The sequence below is a fragment of the Vicugna pacos genome, chromosome 16 (assembly GCF_048564905.1).
Source record: "Vicugna pacos chromosome 16, VicPac4, whole genome shotgun sequence".
Lineage (NCBI taxonomy): Eukaryota > Metazoa > Chordata > Mammalia > Artiodactyla > Camelidae > Vicugna > Vicugna pacos.
The window spans coordinates 9,412,253-9,435,233 of record NC_133002.1 but is presented as its reverse complement, the minus strand read 5'-3'; the positions used below and the strand labels follow the sequence as shown (position 1 = coordinate 9,435,233).

General features: G+C 56.1%; 1 protein-coding gene across 2 annotated transcripts; it reads right to left on the bottom strand.

Annotated features, from left to right (window-relative positions):
- Positions 1-1,432: 1,432 nt before the first annotated feature.
- KIF1C (kinesin family member 1C) lies at positions 1,433-22,958 on the bottom strand. 2 transcript variants are annotated; one of them, XM_072940523.1, is made up of 23 exons: positions 22,748-22,958; positions 20,953-21,073; positions 20,572-20,704; positions 20,087-20,163; positions 19,609-19,788; positions 18,934-18,999; positions 18,387-18,565; positions 18,188-18,299; positions 17,659-17,736; positions 17,438-17,503; positions 17,266-17,341; positions 16,685-16,763; positions 16,336-16,481; positions 15,270-15,439; positions 15,027-15,106; positions 14,822-14,897; positions 10,316-10,395; positions 9,478-9,572; positions 6,262-6,345; positions 5,726-5,912; positions 5,507-5,579; positions 4,118-4,732; positions 1,433-2,654 (listed from the first exon to the last, which is right to left on the bottom strand). In XM_072940523.1, the coding sequence occupies exons 3-23, from the start codon at positions 20,675-20,677 to the stop codon at positions 1,974-1,976; spliced, it is 3,306 nt and encodes a 1,101-aa protein (XP_072796624.1). In that variant the 5' UTR covers positions 20,678-20,704; positions 20,953-21,073; positions 22,748-22,958; the 3' UTR covers positions 1,433-1,973. The 2 variants fall into 2 exon arrangements, with proteins under 2 accessions (XP_072796624.1, XP_072796625.1); XM_072940524.1 differs by having other exon boundaries at positions 20,568-20,704; positions 22,748-22,887.
- Positions 22,959-22,981: the final 23 nt, after the last annotated feature.

Below are 22,981 nucleotides of genomic sequence, written 5' to 3'. Positions count from 1 at the left end.
GGGCTTCAGTCAAGTTAACCTACAGTGGAATCCTGCCTCTTAGGAACTGTATGATGCTGGACAACTCCTTAATCTATTCAAACCTCAGTCTTCCCATCTGAAAAATGGAGGCACAAAGAGACTCACTTTACAGGGCTGTTTTAAGGATGATTGGCACAAGGAATGCTAGCAGATAGGAGATTAGTGGGCACTTCTCTGAATAAAATCTAAAATCCATCACGCTTTAAAAGATTGATTTGGAAGACAGAAGTGGATAAAAAATGGTAAGTAACACCTATTTCTATAAGGTAGTCTTGAGGGAAAAATAATCCAACTGTATTTCAAACTAGCAAGCTACCTTCCCCATCCCACCTCCCGCAGGCTGCCTGTACACTCAGCTTGCTCTGACCTGCAGAGAGTTTTGTATTCTATCATTATTTTCTTGCTCACATTTAGTCTCCTTGACCAGATTATAAACTGCTCAAATAAACGCAGTCAACAGACCATCTATTACATTCCAGATCTTGGGTCACTGTCAACAGATCCCTGAAGACCTAGTAGTCAAAGTTGCCAAAATAAAGGTGGCCAACATCAGGGTGCGGAAACCAAGAGTAAACATAATCGTACCCTTGCCCAGGGCCGTGGTTTGTCTGCAATTGGGATAATGTCTATGGTTTGGGCTGCTGGCACCTCAAGACTGACATCAGGAAGCTGTGGGCAAGCAGCTCAAATTTTCATATGGGTGGAAGTGTTTTCCCGAGAACGGGGTGAAAACATGGGGGTTCTGGGGTTTGGCCTGAGCAGGCTGGGCAGAGCAGGGACGCAATCTCACCTGCCAAACATGTTCGTGCTCCTTCAAGTCAGAACGCTCCAACAAGCAAGCAGCATCCTTCTTGAAAACAGCCTTAAGACAAAATACTACTTAGGATACTGAATGCGCCTTGCCAAAATGCAAGGAACACAAATGGGATGAAAACAGGTGGGTGCAGTAAGCTTGCCCCTGTTCTTCGTTAAACACACGCAAGACAGAACAGAGCCCAGGGAAACCGGGCTGCATGGGGGACAGGTAAGTGAGTCCATGAAGCAGAATCCCTCCTTGTCCCCCAAACCCCTCCATTTTCCGTTAGGAATGGCCAGCTTGTCAATGCCCTCCTCCTCCCCCCATCCCTCCCACTCTTCTGTCCAGGGGAATGACAGCAGGGCTGGGGCAGAGATGCAGATGCTGGGTAAGCAAAACGAAAGGGAAGAATGGGTCACGTACTCGCAAGAGAGGAGACATGATGCTGAACGTTCCAGAAACCATGATGGAAACATTCTAACTTAAACTGGGTGGTGACTGTGTGGGTGCACACCTATGTAAAAATTCACTAAGCCGCACACTAAAGATCTGTGCACTTTACTTATATAATCTACCGCCATCAAAAACCAAACCCAAACAAGCACCAGCCACAAGTTCCCTGTTTGCTATTCTTTATTGAAGGGTCCCACATCCTCACGGGACCTCGACCAAACCAGAAACCAGACAGGTCCCCCAAATATAGCAGGAGGCCTGGAAGGGGAAGGGAATGACTTACGATCCCGACACACCTCCCTGGAGACAGAAACCCACCACAGACGGACAGACAGACAGGGGCTAGGACGGGGGGAGACCACGCCTCCCTCTAGGTGCTCCCCTCTCTGCCCCCACTTGAAAAGAAAGTCGAACACTGACTACGCAGCACCCCAGCTCCCCACCCACCCATAGCAGCGTTTGTGGGACGCCCTGCGAGGGGCAGCCCCAAGGCAGCTTCCCGTCACTCCTTCACTTTGGTTCGCTCCTGGCAGCTCCGTGCCCTCTTCCTTCCTCCAGCCTCCGGCCCAGACACCCTACATCTTCTATCACCTACACGGACCTTCTCTCTCGTCTCTAGGGCCTCCCCGCCCCACGGCTTCTGGGGAAGCAGCATCTCCCAGGAAGGGGCCCCGCCAGGCCCTCTCTGCCCAGGATGCAGGGCTCACACAGCCGCCCCACTCTCCTTGAGGTCAGGGGCTGAGCGCTGCCGTCTCATCCGAGGGGGCGTAGTGTATGGGGGGTAGCGGGGCCCTGGGGGTCGTTGGGCTGGGTAGGGCTGGGGCTGCTGGGGATAATAGTTGTGCTTTTTGGGCTGGAAGTGCTGGGGTTCCGGCTGCGTGGAGCCCCCTCCCCGGGCTCGACCCCCTCCGTCCAGGGAGTTCCTGCGGGGACGGTGGGACCTGCGGGGACTTGGGGGCCTGCGGACAGGGATGGCCGGAGGCGGGGTGAGCTCCTCGGGGGCCTGGGGTGGCGCTGGGGACTCCCCAGCCCCTGCCCCTGGCCAGGACTCACGGTGCTGGGGGTTGCTCTTGAAGGGGAAACGCAGCTTGCAGTCGTGGGGGGGCACGAAGCGGGCCGGGGGCCTGCGCAGCCCACCACCCCGGCCTCCGGAGCCCTGCAGTCCCTGCAGCCGTAGCTGCTCCTGCTTGAGCCAGCGAAGGCGGCCCCGGCGGAAGGCAGGGTCCTCCTCCATCAGCCGCGACACCCGCTCCCAGCTTGACAGAGGCGGCGAGGAGGGCCGGGCAGGGGGTGTGCGGTCGCTGGGGGCTTCCTCCTCTGCCTCGGACCCCTGGGGCGGGGCCCACGTGGCTTCACCAGCTTCTTCATTCTCATCCTCATGATCCTGGCAGGGAGAGGGGGTGAGAGAAAGGGCCGTGAGGGGAGGGGGGTCTTGAAGATTTGCGGATGCGGGAGGACAAGCTGGGAGGCCCTGGAGCAGCTGAATGTCCAGGGGTCCCAAGAGGATGAGGGAGCCAGAGGGACAGGGGCTCAGGAGCCCAGGTCTGGAGCCAGGTGCTCTGACTCAGTCCCAGTCCACCACGTCCCAGCCGTGGGTCGGGATCAGTGTAAGATGACGTCAGTGATGACAGGCCCTACTGCACAGGGCTGCTGTGAGGTTACATGAGAAACGACCCTGCCTCACAGGTGGGCACTCAGCAAATACTGCCGAACACACGATGTGCCTGGGGATACCGCAGTCAACAACAAAGGGAAGAAGAACAACTGCCATCATTTTCAGGAGCTGAGACAAATGAGTAAGAAGAATATATAGTGTGGTACACACATTGTACCTCCATAAAAAGTTAAATATAGACACATAAATTTCAATTGCTTAGTATATATTTATCTTATATGTAGGTATAGAGTACCATGTTATATATTTTATATAATTATAAGAAAAAGTACATGTTTGCATGGAAAACACTAGAGGAAAGAAGAGAGTCAGGAGACCAGGGTTGGGGGGGGTACCTGCAGTGAGAGGACAGAAAGGGAGTCCCTGAGAAGCTGTCATTTTAGTGAACACCTGAAGGAAGGGCAGGCCAAGCTGTATTGTTATCAAGGGGAAGGGCATCCTAGGCAGAGGGAACAGCAGGTGCAAAGGCCTTGAAGCAAGAGTGTGTCCAGTAAGTTCAAGGAACAGCAAGGAAGCCAGAGAGGCTGGAGAGGGGAGGGCGAGGAGGGAGGGGTAGGAGCTGCGCCTGGAGCAGTAAGCCTTCAAGAACCACAACTGCTGCCTGTCACCCCCCCAGGAGGCAAGCTGGGACACAGCAGAAATGCTGAGTAACCGCAGCAGCTGGCACAGCGCCTGGCACACAGCAAACACTCAAATACGTACTTGTTGAGTGAATGCATGCAAAACAGGGAGAGGTGATAATATGACTGCTCCAGGGCCGCTGGGAAGCTTTACATGGTGACCCAGGAAAACGCGCTCAGCACAGTGACTAACAGAGTCAAGGGTCCCCTTGGAGCCGGGTCTGAACACTCATGGAGGAGTAACTTAAAAGCTATACCTTCTATATTAGTGGTTCTCAGACTTCACTGTACTTCAGAAACACCTGGGCACTTATTATAAATGCAGATTCATCCCCAAAGATGCTGATCCAGGAGGTCTGGGGCAGAACCCAGGAATCTGCATTATCAATGAGTGCCCTGGTGATTGTAAGGCAGGTGATTCACCAAGTATGCTGAGCAAAGCTGCGTTCAACTTGGATAAGACTTTTTAAAGGAAGAGGGGGAAGGAAGCTGGAATCTGTGGTGGGAGGTTCAGGCTCCCCGGGGAGAAGCCGGGTGGTAGGCCCTGCCTACCTGGGTCAGTGGGATGACCCTCTCCATGCGGAGCATGCGATCCCTCAGGGCCTGCAGCTCGCGGTCCTTGGTGCTGTTCTGCAGCTTCACCTCCTGCAGGATCCCAGTCAGCTTGTCGATGTGAGCACGGAGGTCCTCCACCTCCGCGCCGCGGGCTCCCTCCTCACTGCCGCCACCTCCGCCTCCACCGCCTTCCTCCTCGCCCACCGTGTCCCAGACATCCCGGGCCACGGCCCTCCAGGCATCTCCGGGCCCCTCGGCCTTGCCATAGGTGCGGCACAGCTCCCGCATCTTGAGGGCGGCCAGGGCCTCGATCTCGGCCCGCCCATGGCGGAAGTCGGCCAGGGCCACCTCGTAGCAGATCTCTTTCACCGCCTGCATCTTCAGGTCGGCCATGGTGGCCCAGCGGGGGTCTTTGCCCTGCAGCCGCCGCCGCTGGGGGATCTGGTACACCCTGCGGGGGGCCCTGCGCTTGCCACTGCTGGGCAGGCCGCAGCGCTTGACGATGGTCTGGACCGTGGTGGGGGGCAGCTGCTCGCGCAAGGACGAGATGAGCCGCCAGCTCTCCTCGCAGGAGCGCTTGTCCGAGTCGTCCCCGCTGTCAGAGTCCGCATACTGGGGCGGGAGAGAGAGAAGACGGAGGGGGAGAGGGCTAAGGACTCCCCAGAGCCATGTGTTCCAGCGACATGGAAACACTGTGGGCAGAACTGCGCAGTGGTGGGTTAGACCTCTGCTCCTCTACACAGCGGAGGTAATGACAGCACCTCCCTCCCAGATACGAGGATTAACATCCCCAGAGTGTGTGGAACAGTGACCAGGGCAGAGAAAGTGACCATAGTGTTAGCTGTAGCCACACCAAGACAGGTTTCGTGCATATGTGTTGTTGTTCACTATGAGGTTAGATATTTAAAAGTCCATTTTTAAAAAATTTTATTTACCGTATTTTTTTTAATTTGGGGGGAAGGAGGTAATTAGGTTTATTTATTTTTAGAGGAGGTACTGGGGATCGAACCCAGAACCTTGTGCATGCTAAGCACACACTCTACCCCTTGAGCTGTACCCTCACTCTTAAACTTCCATTTAAAGAAGAATCCCAAGTAAATAATAACATGGGTGGTACTTGGATTTGGTAAAAATCAAAGGTGGCACAGGATGGGCTAGCATCCAGGAAGCCCCAGGCACCTGGAAGGAACCCTAGTTCCCTGCACACATGGGTTCCTCCCCAAGTTACATTCATTCCTGTCTCCTCCTAGACGCCATCCCAACTGCCCTGGGCCCACTGCCCACTCTGATTTCCCAATTTGCAGTCAGACTGAAGTGCCATGCCCACCAGCCCACCTCCCACCTCTGCCTGCCCCATGCAGCGCCCCTACCCGCCCAGCACCTCACCAGCCGCTGCTGCTCCAGCAAAAGATCAGCCTCTTCCTTTTCTTTTCGGTACTGGTTCTCCAAATCCTGCAACCTGAGATTGTGGGGGTGGGAGGGAAGAGCTCTGTGGGTTCTGGAGCCACCTCAGTGGGGTGTCTGCCAACAGGAGGGCGCCGGGGGCTGGGGGCCTGGGAGGGACAGCCGGGAGGGCCTCGGGGCACCAGCAACCTCCCCACGCACCTCTTCTCCATCTCCAGCTTGATGTCGATGCCTTGCTGCTCCAGCAGCTCCTTCTGGGCAAAGTTCCAGTCGACGGGCTCAGAGGGTGGTCCTGGGGGCGGGGGAACCCCTCGTTCCCGCTCCAGCCGGGCCTGCTCCGGGTGATTGAAGCGGAAAACGTGGTTCTTGCCCATTACAATCCTATTCCCTGGAGAAGGGAGGATGGAAAAGTGGACTCACTCCCCCAAAGCAGCAAACCCCTCCTCACGCCCAAATCCCAGGGGCCTTTCACCATCTCTCCCACCGCCCCAAGCTGGATGGAAGTCAGAGCCAGGATCCCCTAGCTGACCCCGGGAACCAGCCTGTCCCGGACAGCCGAGGGGAATCAGAGAGCTTGGCATCCTCTTCCTATATCCCTGAGGCAGCAAGAGAAACCAAACCTGACTCCTTAACGTCCCCATGCTGTTTCCTATTTGTTTCTGGGTCCTGCCCAGGATTCACCCAGGAAGACCCTCCTTGCAGCCAGGGCCCAGAACCCTCACTGCACCCGCCTCTACCTGACTTCAGCACCACGGGCTCAGTCACGAGTTTCCCGTTGACGTAGGTCTCAGCTCCGTCACAGGGCTCCAGGGTGACCACCACTGAGGCAGGGAGAGAGGAAAGGGAGTGGTCAGACCCCGGGGGAAGAGGGCTATGGTCACAGATTCCCACCCTGCAATAGCCCAGAAGCACACATGCATCCCCAATCCCACCCCAGTACCTGTCGGGGGTGCCTTGGCCCCTCTGGTGGCAGGCAGCACAGGAAAGGAAGAGCAGAAGGAGGGTTAGAGCCCCAGCTATGGTCCCGAGGGACCTCTGCGGGGCTCCCTTCCCACCCACCACCATCCTCCCAACATTGGCTTAGCAAGCCCACAATCCTCAGAGGGCTTTGGTGTCTTGGGTCTAACTGGTCTGCAAGCCCTGCATTTCTGCCTTCCAGATGACCACTCCTTCCTTTCCATAGGACCAGCCCAGGTCTGGATTCCTTCAGCAGGCTCCCAGCCCACTTCTGTCTGATGCCTCTTGCAAACTGCCACCTGATTAATCGTCTCAAGCCACAGTCAACAGATCACTATCTTCCCAGGATGAGGTAAAGTCAACCCAATCCAAACATCTATTGAGATGCTCCTGGTACAAGCCTGCTGCTTGCTGGGACACAAAGATGCCTGAGGCAGCTCTCTCCCCTCGAGGACCAGTGCCCCGTTATCACGGTGGCACCCCCGTATGCCAAAGACCCAGGCTCTGTGACTCCTTAACTGAGGGACACTAAGCAAGTCACCTGACTTCTGTGAGCTATAAAATGGGATAACAAAGTCCTTCTTTACAGAGTGGCTGAAAGGCTCGAATAAACTGATGTGCCAAAGTGAGTTCTTATTTACATTAAAAGTAATAGAGAAAACAGAATGAATAGTAACAGAAGGCGAGCCTACTGACGCTGTGGGAATACAAAGAAAGCAAAGAGGAACTCAGCTTAGGGGCTGAGGACTGGAAATGATTATGGGAAAGTGGTAACTTCTGAGCCAATGCTTGAAGGGAGACTCGGATTTCAAGGGGCAGAAACGATGGAGAAGGAGGAGGCAGACAGAGCTAAAGCATCCCTGTGTGTCCGAGAACAGCAATGGAAGAAGGCGGCAGAGGGAAGGATGGGGTGGCTGTAATGGGTACCAGTCTATGTCTGCCCTTATTTCCCAGTATGCCTCAAATTCATTCATCCATTCCACAAATATATTGCACGCCTATGATATGCCAGGCACTATTTTATATTTTAGATCCTGGAAATACAGGGGAGAGAAAACTCAAAATCCCTGCTCTTACAGAGCTCACTTCCAGCTGGGAAGAAAGATGATAAACAAGTAATTCAGTGAATAATCTAAAATTGAGGTTGGAGGGGGACAGCTGTTATGGAGGGAAAGTGGGCCAGGCAAGATTTCGCTCCAGCCTGGCCAGGGCAGCCTTCTCGGCGGGCACGAACCCATAGCAATCTGGCCTGGGGCCACCCAGGACTCAGAGCATGGGCCCTGGAGCCTGCCCTACTGTGTCCCAATCCAGTTCTGCCACCTTCTAGCTGTGTGGTGTGGTCTTGGGCAAATTCCCTAACCCCTGGGGACCTCAGCTCCTTTATCTGAGACCTGTGTGAGAAAATACAAAGTAGACAGTCGGTAATAACTGTTTCTCTCGATCCGCACCTCTGTCCCTGCCGCTTGCTCTTCTCTGCCTGTCTCTGGTCAGGTCTTAAACCTGCTGTAAGAACAAAGGCCCAAACGCACAAACCCTTTATATATATCCCCCATCCTACATCGGCTGCTTTCAGTGTGATGTCACCAACGTGGGCCCATCATCTCCCCCAAAACACTCGGAGCTCCCGAGGGTGGGCTGGCTCCGCGGGCCTGTGTGGTTTCGTTATCACCCGAGCACATGGCTTGGGGGAACCGCAGAACAGGAACTTGGCAATAACTCACTGGGCTGAACTGATTCCACAGCTCGCAGCCCGCAATGCCGGAAGTGCTTGCTGCCGCTGGGGACATGAACCAGACCAGAACGACTGTGTTAATCTGCTGACCCTGAACGGAACTGAAGCCCATCGGGTGGGCGGGCAGGTCTTCAACCTGAGTGGCAGGTCATGTGAGGTGGTCTTCTTATTTTAAAACATGCACTGACCACACGGCCCCGCATCCTGTCCCCCATCCCCCGGGGGATGTCAGACCTGAGAGCTCAGGTGTGACACAGCCAGCCTCCCTGCCCAACTCCCTTCCCAGAGCTCAACTTCACTTGGGCCCAAATCATTCCATTTTTTAAAAATGACTGAACCAGCAGGGAGTCTATAACTCAGTGGTAGAGCGCACACTTAGCAGGCACGAGGTCCTGGGTTCAATCCTCAGGGCCTCTACTAATAAATAAATAAATATTACTGCCCCCCCAGAACAAACAAACAAACAAACAAAATGGTGACCTCAAAACACACCCTGGGCCTCACGAGCACTGTTTCATTACCTGTCAGAAAGGCTACGACCTTCATCCTGATGGCTCGTGATGCCTAAAAGCTTTTTCTAAATTATTTTATTTTGGCGGGGAGGTAATAAAGCTTTTATTTATCCACTTTTTTTTTTTAATGGAGGTACTGAGGATTGAACCCAGGACCTCATGCTTGCTGGGCACACACTCTACCACTGAGCTATACCCTCCCCACCAAAAGCTCTTGCAGCTGTGGTCATAAAGGACTAAAACCTCTAAGAGTTTTGGAACCAAAGGGCTACATGGGTTCATTAACTGCCTGAAACCTCTGTAGTCATAGGTGGCCAGAAAAGTGAGTTTTGGGAGATAAATTTAAAGCGAGTTTTGGGAGATAAATTCAGATATCCCACTGAAAAAAGGACAAATTTTCATAGAAAATGATCAAGGTGCTATTTGAGGCTAAAAAAAATCAAGGAAGAGGGTAGGATATCCCCTTCCTCAAAACCTCCTCCTCCAGAGCCATAGGCTTCTGTTTCTGCCTTGGGGACCCTCGCTGCCACCCCCCACCCATTCTAACAGTCTGCACTCTGAGGGTGGGTGCAGACAGCCGGGCCCCACTACTGACCGGGAGCTCGAAGCCCCTCTCAGGGCGAGGACACACCCCCACCTCACACAGCCATGCTCCCAGTGCCCGACCCAGACCTCCACACTCATCGTGGGGGCACGCGGGACCTGCCTCTCTCTGTGTCTGCCCACTCCACGCGCACTCCCTCAGCCATTACCTTCTCCGTCTGGCTGAGGGATGCTCCGGAACAGACAGTGTTGCTCCCGAATGAACTGCCCGGTCAGCTTGATGTCAACGTCCACCTGGCCGACTCTGGGGAAGCAACAGCCAACATTTTCTGAGCATGTGCCAGTCACACGTGCACCAAGCCCCTTCTGAACACCAGTTCATCCGACTCAGTGAGCCAAGCATAGATATTCCTATTTCACAGATGAGGAAGCTGAGGCTCAGAGAGGTTAGTAACTTGCCCAAGGTCATGCAGCCCGGCAATGGTAAAGCCGGAATTTGAGCCCAGATCTAGGTGACTCCAAAGCCTGCGTCCTCATTGCTACACAGCAAAGGGGAAAGGGAATCTGGAGGGGGGTGGGTGACCTCAGCCTCAGGCCCCATCCCTCCCCTGATGGTCACCAAAGACAGCTGTACAGCCTGTGGTGGGAGAGGAAGGACCTCAGAAGTGCTGAGTCCCAGGGGTTTGTTAACATTAGCCCAGAGAAGCCACCTGCCCTGTGGGCACTGCCCTTCTCCCCACAAGGGGAGGGTCCCCTTAAAGGGATGCCAAGGCAATGGTGCTGGGCGCTAAGAACCGGTGATCCAAGTTCCCACCTACTCTCTGTGCCAGTAGATCAGAACCTATCCCCACAAGCACTGGGCTGGTTTGGTCCCAGGCCCAGTAAGTTCTCAGGAAGCCCAGAGCAAGCAGGCCCGCAAAGATGCTGTCCTGAGATCTGGGGTGTCCCCAGTGAGGTCACTAGGGAAAGGAGTCACCAGTGCGGCCATCCCTCTGCAACCACACCCCAGAGGGAGAGGCTGCCCCACAGGCTGTGGGCAAACGCTACCTGGTGATGCCATCTTTGATGTGATAGAGCAGACACTCGGACATCAGGGGGTCTTCATTCAGGTTCACCAGGTGCGGAGTCTGAGGAGGAGAGGGTGGCAGTCAGGAGAGGGACCACGAGAGCCACCGGGGTGCCACCAAGAGGGAGGGAAGGAGCTTGGGCAGACACCCCTCAAGGTTCTGGCACCAGCTGCAACATCCCCTCCCCTCGCTCAGAAGGAGAGCTCTCCCACCTCCTGCTCCCACTTACCCCAGTCACTTTCGGGGCAGCCTGACCCACCCTCTCCTCACACACACGATGCCCCAACTATCTGTGCCCTCCCCAGGCCCCGTTTCTGCAGAGGCACCTGGACCCACCGGTCTCCCTGACCAGAATCTACCTGCCCTCACTCTGCTTTCCCTGCACTCCCTCTGTCCCCAGGGCTCGTCATTTCTTCCTTCAAAATATATCTAGCCACCTCTGGAGAGGACAAGAGGAACTGGCTTAGGGGACTGGTATTTCCCACCTTTTATTCCAGCCTGAATTTCTCAGAAGCATGGATTACTTTTATAACTACAGCACCTTTTCCTGACTTCTGTTTCTCTTATGACACCCTGGCCCTCCCCAGGCACGTAACTCGGGGCAACACACAGGCTTGTCCCCTCTGCATCCACCTCTCACCACTGGCCGCCAAGCCCGGGAAATCTTCCCTCCCCACCAACCGCTGCCTCGGCCCACCCTGCCATCTCCTCGGGTCCATCTCGGCAGGTCTCCCGGCTTCCTGCTCACACCACGCCCACTGTGCAGAGAAGCTCAGGCCTCTCCAGCTGGCACCCCGTGCCCTCTGACACAGCAGGGCCCCAGCCCACTTATTCAAGCCCCTTTCCGGGGGCCCTCTCTCCCCTTCTGTGTCCCTGCCCAGTGGACTCTGAGCACTCACTCCAGAAGGAGGGCTCCTGCATCCCCGCCTGGATCAGCCTCCCTCCCAGCCCCACCCCCACCCGTCAAAATCATTCACTTCTTTCCTGTACCTCATCCCTCACCGTTTGTCTCAAATGCCACTTCTTCCAAGAAGCCTTCTACCCTGACACAAGAGCCCCATTCTCCATTGCCTCCATTCCGCCTCGTCTCCTCTCTCCTTTCTATATGCAAGACCCCACAGAGGTGACAGAGATGAGGCAAACCCAGATGCTGCTGTCCTGTCAGTCAGGGTATCGGGGTCAATTTGGTGAGATAAGATTGTGTGTGGAAACACCATTGTAGATGGGAAACACGGGTCTCAGAGTGGAGTTTCTGAACTTTTCACACCCTCATGTAGTTCGTTCATTTATTTGTTTGTTCATTCATCCATCCTACTGTATTCCTGGGTGGGGCTCGCACACAAAGATGAATAAAGTGAAGCCCAGTGGGTGCTCAGGGGGGTCAAAGGGGCTTCATGGAAGAGGCAGTATAGGAGCCAGTCTCTGATGATGCAGAGGATGTGGATGGGCAGAAGGAAGTGTTCCAGGTGAAAGGGGGAGCCTGAACAAAGGCACGGAGGCAGGAAAGCACACGGTGTGGGGGAAGACAGCCAGAGTCAGGGCCCCTGATTTCTGTGGGAGCACCAGGCTGTATCCACTGAAGAGGGGTGTGTATCCATGTGTCTGCCCCTCCGCCAGGGCCCCTGGCAGTCACCCCAGCGAACACTTCCTCGTCTCCTGAGGGACGCCCACGCCCCTCCCGACACCACAGCATCAGGCCTGCTTGGGAACAGCAGACACTGATGGGCTCTGGAGGCAGAAAGCGATCTATCCCTCGGGAGAGGGGACATGATTTAGGGCAGTGCTTCTCAATCTTTGTTCAGCCCTGGAACCCTTTGTTCCTGCGAAACCTTACCCAGAAGCCTAACATGTCAAACAGATAAGCAGGGAGCCACTTGGGCGCAGTCGGGGCTGAGGGGTGGTACTCAGAGTCTGGTCCTGCTCCCTCCTCCCCTACCTTGGCCCCTGTGAAGGAGGCTCCAAGCTGAGTTTAAAAAATCACTGCTTTAAGAAAGCCTTAGGCCTGGTGGAGGGGTCCCAGAAAGAGGGGGCTTTCCCTAGGGCTCTAGGCTCTCTCCAGGGCAAACTAGCTTTTCCCCCAAGAGCCCAATTCCCCAGCTAACCTTTCCCAGGTTGCAGCCAACCCCACCAAACCCATTTTCTCTGTGACTGTGACAGCTCTCCCTCTGAAAGCTACATGCCTTTTAAACATATGAGAATGCATCCAACCTCACCACCTGGAGAAAACGCAGAAGAGCAAACTCCCCTAAGACACGTTTTTATACCAATCAGACAGGCAAAGATCAGAAAGTTGCCGAGGGGGAGGGAACACAGGTTCTCTGTCTGTGGCTCTTGGGAAGCATAAAATGTCAAGGTTACAACCTTCGGAAGCACTTCAGCAAAACAGATCAAAATTTTACCTGGCTACCATTGGACCCCAAATCTCCACTTCTAGAAAGTTGTTCTACAGATAACAAACATATTTGAGATTATGTTTTGCAACATTGTTTATAGTATCAAAGAACGCGGATCAACTAAAGTCCATCAGTAAGACACTGGTTAAATTAATTATCCTGCAACTACACAGCAGCCTGTTCTGACACTGAAAAGCAGAAGACAGGACTCCAGTACATTGTTATATGAAAAGTAACTCACGTGGTACAGAACCAATGCTGTTCCAAGAGAGGCAACATGTGGACGTGGGTGTGCACGCGTGGGTCATTACGTGTAATGCACCCTGTCTCTACGTGCACAGACCACCGCTAGAACACATCGGGAACTGACCACAGGACTCGCCTCTAGAAGGGGAACCCGAGGGTGGGAAGGAAGGAGGTTTCCTCTTCAGCTCACGCACCTCACAGTACCACGCGACTGTTCTCTGGGGAACGTTACCTTTACAAGAGCAATTAGGCATCAAACAGAAGCCCCCTCCCGTTGGTCCCGGGCTCTAGCAGGCAGCATCTTGGGCAGTGTGAACCCTCCCAGGAAAGAAACACCTGCCCCGTCTGTATCTCCACCCCTTTCTACCCTTCCCCAGCCCCTCAGCTATGGCAGAAGCTCCTCAGGTCCCCAGAACCCCAAGGTGGCTGCAAGCTGCACTGAGAGCCACCTGCAGCCCTTCCTCCCAGATGGGGGCCTTGGACGGACCCCAAAGCCCTGGGTGCCCAGGCCCAGGCCTCTCCCCTCAGCCTGGCCTGCCGCCCTCAATCACCCACTTATGGCTCTCTCTCTCGTCCTAGCTGCGCCGCAGGCCAGGCCAGGCAGACGCCCTCCTCTGTTTGGATCCCTGTTCAACGATCCCGGCTTGCTCAATCTCCCAGGCACCCTGTCCATGTGAAATCCAGAGGGGAAGCCTTCTGATAGCTCCCCACCTCTTCCAGGCAGCGCAGTGTGTCTCACTTAGGACATGATCCTAGTACGCTTTGTACCACAGTCCTGACAGGAGAGGCTGGCTCCATTCCAGGGGTGGGACTGGAAGTTCCTGCTTTGCTCAAACTGGCCTCCGCATCATCCCTACATCAGAGTGCAACAGTCCAGCTGTGCTGGCTGTTGACGGCCACTCTTGGTTGGCTCCTGGGCCATGATGGTTGTCAAAGGTTTTGAACACCATTCCTGTCTCCAACAGAGCCTGATCACTCCTGTCCTGCTTCCTTCCTTCCTTCCTCTCTGCAGAGACTTACCGGGCACTTACTACATGGTGGACACGTGACAGGTGCTGGTGCGTCCCACTCGGCCGACAACGCCCCATGGTTGCTCAGCCAGATGTTCTGCTTCTCTACCCCCAATCCATCTTTCAGACTCCACTTTCCAAACCCTATTCTGCAGGAAATCAGTCTCCAGATATCTCCAGGCTGCACTGATGCTTCCATCTTTAAACCTCTTACTGTTTTAACAATCAGCATTTTACAGTTTAAGGCTTATTCCTCCCTCCATTCCCTTTGTAGCCTTGTCTTCCAAGGCATCCTTTCAAAAATGTATTTTTTTAGGGTTTGTTTGTCTGTTTGTTTGTTTTTGAGTAGGTAACACGCACAGGGTACAAGATTCAAATGATACAAAAGAGCATACAGTGGACAAAACACTGTCTCAGCCAACCTCCGATCTCCCACATCTTTTCCCTTTCCCCTGGGGTAACCAGCTTCTCACAAATCCACAGATAAATTCTAAGCACGAACTTACATACACATGTGTGCGTGGGTTTGTGTTTGTAAATACCTAGATTCTAAGCAGCTCCTGAAATCCTCCTAAAGGCAAGGACCCTGGCATCCTTCTGTGGTCCCCAGAGTCCCTGGCCACAGGCATTTAAGCACTCGCCTCTCCGGCTGTCGGAATGAGGGAGAAAATAGGGATGGCGGGACAACACAGAGAGGAAGGGGCAGGAGCGGGGCAGAGACGGTGGAGGGACAACTTGGAGACCTCAGAGATCACAGAGTATATTACCCTGTGACCCCAAACTCTTCTCTCGGCATCCAGAGTCTCCTAGGCCCCCTCGCCCGATCCCTCAACTCACCTTCTTAGGAGAGAAGACGCCCACGGTTCCCCCATCTTCCCTGACGGCCACCCCCATCTCAGCCAGCAGTGCTTCTCTGGAGGCAAAGGAGAGGCAAATATTGGTCTTACCATCACTACCCAGGAACCCCTTTCCTGCAGGGCCCAACCTTCCCTCCCCAGCCAGCCCCTTCCAGGGCTCCAGCTGTCAGTCCCGCCCCTCACACCTCTCCATTCTCAAGGCCTCCGTCTTACGTAGCTTCTCCTCCCAGGTCTCATTCAGCTCAGCTATAATCTTCTCTGTCTCCTGGGGGCATAAGACAGGCAGGGATCAGGACAGGCTGGGACAGGCACCTACCAGGGGAGCCACGCTACTCCGAGGATTCCTTCTTCCTCTTCAACCCTGGCTCTGGAGAACCAGACTCCCAGCGGCCCCTAGACCCCCGCCCCTTGCCAGCGCCAGTTCCCACCTGCAGCCTCTCCATGGCCTCCTCAGGCCCGATCTGGGGCTCGGCATTGGGGGAGAATGATGGCTCCAGCTCCCCGTTGTGTGCTGGGGGAGATGAGGGCGAAGCTGGGGCTGGGGGGGGTGATGTAGCTGGCAGAGCACCACCAGGACTCCCTTCATCTACCTTCAGGCCTAGGAAGGAGGAAGAGGTCAAAGAAGGCTAAGGAAAGACAAACTGATCGGAGACAGAGAAGACTTCCCAGGGGACCAGCCTGTAAGGACTGCAGAAGACATCTGGTCCACCACCACCAGGCAGAGAGCCCTCCCACTGCAGCCATGGCAAATGCGCAGAGTCTCTACTTGTTCCCCGCCAGGGATAGAGAGCTCATCACTGAACAAGGCAGCCAGGTCTTTCCACTACCAGATGACTCACACCATCAGAAAGGGCTTAGCTGTGTTGAGCTGAAATCTGTCCCATGTCACGTGTACCTGCTGCTAGTTCTGCCCTCTGGGATGACAAAGACTACACTGCCTTTCCTTTTGTGAGACTACCCTTCAAACGTGGGAAGGCGAACGTTACGTCTATGTTTTCTGCCCCAGAACTAACACCCTTTTTCTCCCCTGCTGTGTCCCTTAGCATCCCGACTCTTCAACAGGATGGACCCTAAGACTGAATGCACAGTCTGCACCAGATGCAGCCAACACGGATCGCAGACCCTCTAACACAGATGCCACTCCAAGTTAGAGGCTGAGCATGACGTTTTAGAAATCATTCTGCTGTTGATTCTTGTTCAGCTTATGATCAACTTACTTCCCAGCGTTTCAAGAGAACTTCTGTCAAGGCAGGTGCCCAGCAGCCTATTCTTAACAATGTAGTGTCTGAACCATAAGCGCCTGCTCCTGTCATTTCAGGAGCTCTAGGAGCTGTCTGAATCCTGCCCACCTCTCCCCCAGAGATTCAGCCCTTCCAGTTCTGACAGCTGAAAGCACGATCCGTCCCCTCTGTACTTCTGTAGCTCTGTCACAGGGCACCTGTGGGGCTTCGTGGGCAGCGGTCCCTCCCTGAGCCGCCCCTCCCGGAGCCCCACCTCCCAGGGCAGAGGCAGAGAGCCCCTGCGCCATCAGCAGCTCCCGGAGCCGGGCCACCTCCTCCTGCAGCTCTCGGATCAGCCGGGCGTTGGGGTCCTCATTAATGATGGCGTTGCAGCGGATCTGCTTGGTGCGGTCGGCGTACCTGGGTGAGGAGGGAGGGTCGGAATCGGCGCGGCCCAGACTCGGGTGACCCTGGTCTGCCGCCTGATTCCCTCTCCTTCCCAGGTTTTGTCATAGTTGGGCAGAGTGGAGGGTCCACCCTGTCTCAGGGGCAGGGTCCTGAGCGACCAGCCTCTGAGCTCCCGGCACTTTTCGTGTCATGCCCCAGCCCAGCCAGAGCCCCACCTGAGGGTGCTTAGAGTCTCCTCATAATTGATGTCTGCGGGGCTCAGGGCTGCAATCATCGCTGTACGTGAGTTGCCACCTACAAACAGAGAGGAGGGGAACGTTTGAGCCGGGTGGGGTCCTAAGAAAAGTCAGACTGGGTCACAGGGTCAGGGGGCCTCAGTGCTCAGGCAAGGATACAATAGGGTCACTGTCTGAGGTAGGGTGAAGCTAAGAGTTGTGGAGCTAATCATGAAATCAGGTGCTCAGAGGAAGTGGGGGTGAGGCCAGGGAGACATCAAGCACCTGCGGGACAGTCAGAGGTCAATGGGAGGAGGATCAAGTCAGAGGTGGGTGTGGGGTCAGAGAAGGGTCATGGGCAGCCAGGTCAGTGAGGCCCTCGGCTTGGCAGGGAGGGTGCGGGCTTGATCTCGGCATCAGGACACCATCAAAGGATGCCCCCGGGTCAGGGGGAGAGTCAGCGGACAACTGGAGGATTTGAGGTTCTAGGGGCAGCAACAGGACTGGTCAGATGTATCAAAGGGGATTAGCAGGATTGGTGGCAGGGTCGGCACAGAGAGAGAGGAGGGGGAGACCCTCACCCAGATTCTCCTTGAGCAGCCAGGTGAGCACAGAGTCCCTGTAAGGGATAAAATCCGACTTCCGCTTCTTTGATTGCTGGGGGACAGAAGGGGGAAGGGGGTCAGGGTGGGCCACCCCTTGGCCTTGCTTGGCTTTCCCAGAGCCCCTCCTCTTCCTACGCCCAGGTCTTACCATATCCGCGAGGGCTGAGATCACCTTCCCTAGGGTAGTCAGGGACTTATTGATGTTGGCGCCTTCCTGGCAAGGGATGAGGAATGTGGGGAATGAGGCCTTCTTTTCTCACCCCCATCCCCTTCCCCTCCGTTCTCACAGCCAGAGTCCCAGGTTATGATTAGAGACTGCCGCACACAGCCCCCAGCACTGCCCCATCTGTCCCTCTCAAACCCCCTCACCTTCAGGCGCATGCCCCGGGCCCCCGAGGAGTCGGCCCGCTCGCTGCCAGCCAAGTCCACCAAACTGATCTTACTGACCTGGGTCAGAGGAAAGAGGCAGGAGGTGACTGGGTCAGTGGGGGTGGGGCAGGCAAGTCAGGGGAACACCCAGCAAGGGGACCGGGCAGTTAGCTTGGGATGGAGAAAGCCAGGAGCTGGGGAGGGAAGGGGACAGGAGAAAAGGGAACACGATAGAGAAGGTCTGGTTACTTGTCTGTTTGTTCATTTATTCATTCACAGATATTTACAAGCCCACTGTGTGCTTGGACAAGGGACACACTGGGCTCCAGTCCTGCCCCAAGAAGTTTAACATGCAAACAAACATGCAAACAGGAGACTGTTCCCCACTGGTCTGATAGGGGAAATAAGAGGCTGTGAAAGTCCTCAGGAGAAGGCACTCAACCCAGCGTGGCCAGGGAGGGAGGACACAGGGCCCAATCATGACATCATGTCCCTGTTACCAGGCTGGAATGGGGGGAGGGGGTCCCACCTTCTCTGAGTCCAGCCCAGTGAGCTGGTCATGGCAGCGCTGAGTGAAGACGATGGTGAAGACCGCATGGGAACGGCTGCTGGTCTCATTCATGTTGGTGGCGGCCACAGTCCTGGAGGGGAGGGAGGGGTCAGTGGGTCCTGCCCGCCACCTTCCCAATCCCGGCTCCCCTGCCCTCCAGCCCGACAGCCCGCCTCACCGCGCCTTATTTCCACAGTCCATGAGGTCTGCAATGTCTGCGTAGGAGGTCACAGCCAATTTAGACAGGTCCTGCACGTAGGGGCCCAGGATGGGGTGCTCCCGGACCCGTAGAGAGCCCCGACTCTTGGGGTTCAAGAGGTCTCGTACCCGCTCACAGTAGATCTCCATGTAGCTCACCTGAGCAAGAGAAGCAAATGAGAACTAACAAAGCCAGCAACGACGGAACTCACCCTCGCTGCCACTAGGTGTGATACGGCAACTGCTGCTGAGCTAACTGGGCCTTTCCTGCAGGGCACTAAGCGTTTCACACGTGCGAGCTCACTGATCCTCCCAACAGCTCCAGGATGGGACCCCCCATCCTTATCTTTCCAGACAAACGAACTCAGGAGCTGAGAGAGAAACCATTGCCCAAAGCTACAGTTACTAACTGGCAGAGCCTGGTGTGGATCCCAGGCTGTCTGACTCCAGACTTGTCTCTGCTCTCCCCCTGCCTGCCCAGGGGACACTGTGCCCCTTCCCAGCCCCCAAGCAAGACCTGTGCTTACCTCCACAGAATAGGATAGCTGAGCACTCTGGTTCTTACTAACACGAGAGAAGAGGTCCTCACAGAGCTGGAGGGGGACACAGAGAAGCACAGAGAAGCTGCTGTGCATGGCACACCTGTGGTGCCCAGCACTAGGCCAGGCCAGGTCTCTAGTGACCCTGTTTATCCCTTACTGCAGCCCTGAGAGAGGGATCGCTCCCAGTTTACAGATGGGTAAGCAACCTCAGAGAGGTTCACACTTGCTCAGGGTCACAGGCTAGCATTCGGTGAGGCAGGAAGCAAACCCAGCACCTGTGCGAGAGGCCACTCTGCTGCAGAGTCAGGGAGAATACGGTCAACTCTCAGTTACCCACAACCGGCTTTCTCTACCCTCAACACCTTGACTATGGTACACAAGCCTACAGGGAAACTATACCCACAGGTCATCAAGAGACAAGTAAACAGCAGTAAGTGGCAGAAGCAAGGTTCAAACCCAGTGCTCTCTGCCACCAAAGCTGTGGCCTTGTGGGCCCTGACGTCCAGGTTGCAGCCGACCCCTACCCCCATCACATTCCCTATTACTAACAACCTCAGGGAGCCAGGTCTACACTCCATAACCTTTAGACCCCAGCCTTCCTCCCCTAAGGGCAGCTGAAGATGCTCCAGCCCTGGCTGCCCCGCCAGGCCCCGCATGTACCTGGGGCACGATGCCCTGCTGCCCTGGCTCCTGCCGCCCCATCATGGTGTAGGATTTCCCGGCTCCCGTCTGCCCGTAAGCAAAGATGCACACGTTGTAGCCTTCAAAGGCGTGCAGCAGCATCTCTTCTCCAATATCCCGATACACCTGCTGCTGAGATGCAAACTGGGGGTCCTCAGCCTAGGTGAAGGCAGGGCAGAGAAAGAGAGCAGGAGCCCTAGATGACTAGGTCCTGGGTATCCCCCCACCCCCATCATAGTCCTAATCATGCTCCTGCCAGTCCTAATTAACCCAAGGGATTCTGCCTCCCCATCCTGGTCCCAGTCACAACCTCAGAGTCCTACACCCTCCCCACTCTGGGGTCTTGGCCCTCCCAACCAATCCCCTGAAGGTCTTCTTTCCCAGCAATGTCCCCTCCCCAGGACCTAAATCCCCTGTTCTCCATTGCTTAGCTCTTTCCCCAGCCCAACAGCCTCACCGAAGTGTGTGACCAGTAGGAGTAATCGAAAGTGAAGCTTTTGGGGGCATCCTTGCTCTGTTTGGGGTTGATGATGGCTGAGAGGGCAAAGGAAAGCAGGCCAAAGTCAGGTACTCACAACCTCTGCCCAGTCCCCATAAGCCGCCAGAATCCAGGCATCCCACTCCCCACCTCCATCCTAGTGCATCTCTCCCCTTTAATGTTCCCCACCCCCTCCAGTCACCAAAGCTAATTTTGGCTTCCCAGGGCCCGCCCCTCACCGGGCTGCCTCCCTGGATTGGGCAATGGAGGGCTCCAGGCCAACATTCCCCCTCCCAAGGACTGGGAGCATGGAAAGGCCAGCCCGTCCCAGCCCCCGCCCTCCCAACTAACACCTGCTCTGTGCCCAGCACAGCCCTCCTCCTGGTTCGGCCCCGCAGGACTGGCCTGTGTGGTGGGCCCGGCTGCCCTGCCTGTGCCCAGCCGGGCCCCTGGGACTCACTCACAGGTGGTGCTGCCCTGCATGCTGACCACACACTTGGCATCCTGGCTGGTCTCTCGGGCGTTGAAGGGCCGAACCCTCACTGCCACTTTCACTGAGGCACCAGCCATGGCTTCCAGATACTACCCCCTCCTCAGCTGGAGGACAGAGACAGAAGAGGTGGTCAGAGCCGCTGCGGGGACCCAGACATTGCCTCCCAGCCTCTCCCTGGAACCGGTCTCTCCATCCCCCTCCCCCAGCTATCCAGCCCCTAAAGGACCCAGTTTCTGTTCCCTTGGCCTGCCTCCCCAATGTCACTCTCCTCAGGGACTCTCAAAGGTGTTCCTGCCTCTCTCCCCAGCCATATCCCAGCTCACAGAGAGCTGGGCTGTCACCCCGGAGTTACCTGGTGTCCTGGCCCCAGATCAGGGGGGCTGTATCAGTTCTGGCTGCCACCGGCCCTCGTAGGAGGAGCCCCATCCTACACTTGGGGCCTGGCCACGCCAGCTGGGGCTGTGGGGGAAACCCTGGTTGTGGGGGAAGAGTGGTTAGGAGGCACCTGCAGCTCCAGAGGTGTGTCTGGGGTTCCAGGGTTGGAGGGCAACAGGTAAGGGGTGATGCTAGGAAAGGTAAGGACAGCTGGACCTCTGGAGTGGCCAAACGCAATGTGAATCCAAGGGCAGGGACGGTGATATTTTTATTCCTCGTCACTCACAAGTGTACTGAACATTCAGATAGAGAAGAGAGAGAGGCTGGACAGAGGGCAATTCAGAAAGAGGGACACATGGGCAGACACTGAGGGTGGTGGGAAGGGGGAGAAAAGAGTGAGAGAGACAAGAGAGAAGGCAAGATTAAGGTCATACTATGAAGAAAATAATGGGAAAAGTGAAGGAGAGACCCAGAGGACAGCAAACAGAAATGTTCAACAGGCAGGGGAAAAGCACAAATTGGGAGCCCCGAAGAGAAATGAGAGGACAGAAAATCGCAGACAAAAGACCTGCCCTAAAATTCCCCCACAGGGTCAGCCAGGGAGAAAGAGAAACCAGCTCCCACCTAGAGACCACAACCTCCACAGAGGGAGGGATTGCGGATGGGCAAAGTCTAGGGGATGGAGGTACAGCCCAGAACTGGGATCCACAGGGCCTGCCTGTAAGCCCCAAACCCCTTGCCCAGCCCCCAACACTTCCTCCTCAGGAGTCAGGACAATGGGCAGGAGAGGGTGGGGTCATCCTGTAACCATCATACCAACCCCAGGGCTCTATTGGAGAATTCAGAATATCTGTGTTCAAGTGGAGGGAGGGTAGGTAGCATTAGGGTCCCCCAGAAAGGGGAGAGAAGGGAAAAGGAAGCAGGCAGGTCCCAGCTCCAGCCTGGGGCTAGGGCTATGGCGTCCACTGCCCTGGGGAAGGTGCCAGGCTGGAGCCCAGGAATGTGGGTGATCGGGTGCCCACACCCTGAAAGGAGAGGCTGAGCAACCCACGCCTACGGAGAGCAGGGTGGAGGGTTGTGAAGAGAGATCAGGGATGTTGGGCCCTCTTCTGTGGCCCCAAAGGATCTCAGACCTCTGTGATGCTGGGCCTCCCCTCACCAGCCTTTCTGGCCAGGGCATGGGAGGGGTGAGAGGGCTAGTCTGTCCCAGGACAGGAAGGGAGTAGATGAAACCACAAACGCTGTTCCAGAAAGAACAGCCCTGACTCCCGGACCCTGACTAGGGGAGGGAAGGGACCCTGATGGGGACACGCGATGATGACGCCGTCGCGACTAATGGGACAGAGAATGGGGTGACACTGCTGGGGGATGGCGAGGGAAAGAACTAGGGGAGAGGTACAGGGGTCAACCGGTGCAGCGTAAAGGAGCAGTGGGGTTCAGGGAGGAGCTCGCGGCTGGGGTCAGGCCGAATGACCCAAAAGGGGGCCTCAGGCCACCTGTACCATGTCCGCCTGCCAGTTTTCACACAGGCCCTGTTCCGGCCTTTCTGGGCGGCCATGCGGACCCTATCCTCCTGTCCAGCCAACCGATAGCCGCCTGGGGCCTGGCACCTCTCTGTGCCTCCGCGGGACAAATAGCACATGATCCTGGCTCTTGCGGCCAGCCGGCCCCCGCCGGACGGTGCGAACCGGGACCCCGGCTCCCCGCCCCCTAGCCCGGCACATTCCTCCGCGGGCGTCCCCTCCCTCACCCCCCTCTCCGCCAGCTCTCACCTCGTCGCGGCGGAGCTCCCGGAGCGGCTGGCAGAGTGCTAAGGGACAAACTTTCCGAGTAGTTTGAGACGGGAGTGGGGACGATCCAGAGCCGGTTCGGGGCTGCCCCCGCCCCTCGCCGGGTCCCCGGGCGGCGGGCGGCGGATTCGCGCCCCGGGGGCAGCAGCAGTAGCGGCGCCAGCGGCCGGCGCCCGCCCGGGCAGCGCGAGCTGGGGCGGGCGGGAGGGGCGGGGG

What these genes read in the sequence shown, in the direction of transcription:
- KIF1C (XM_072940523.1), bottom strand. Translation starts at nt 20,677, where the DNA reads ATGGCTGGTGCCTCAGTGAAAGTGGCAGTGAGGGTTCGGCCCTTCAAC. An exon ending in CATGCAGGGCAGCACCACCT is followed by an intron (nt 20,164 to 20,571) that starts GTGAGTGAGTCC and finishes TTGCCCTCTCAG; the next exon opens with CCATCATCAACCCCAAACAG. An exon ending in TGCTGGAGCAGCAGCGGCTG is followed by an intron (nt 4,733 to 5,506) that starts GTGAGGTGCTGG and finishes CTCCCGCCCCAG; the next exon opens with TATGCGGACTCTGACAGCGG.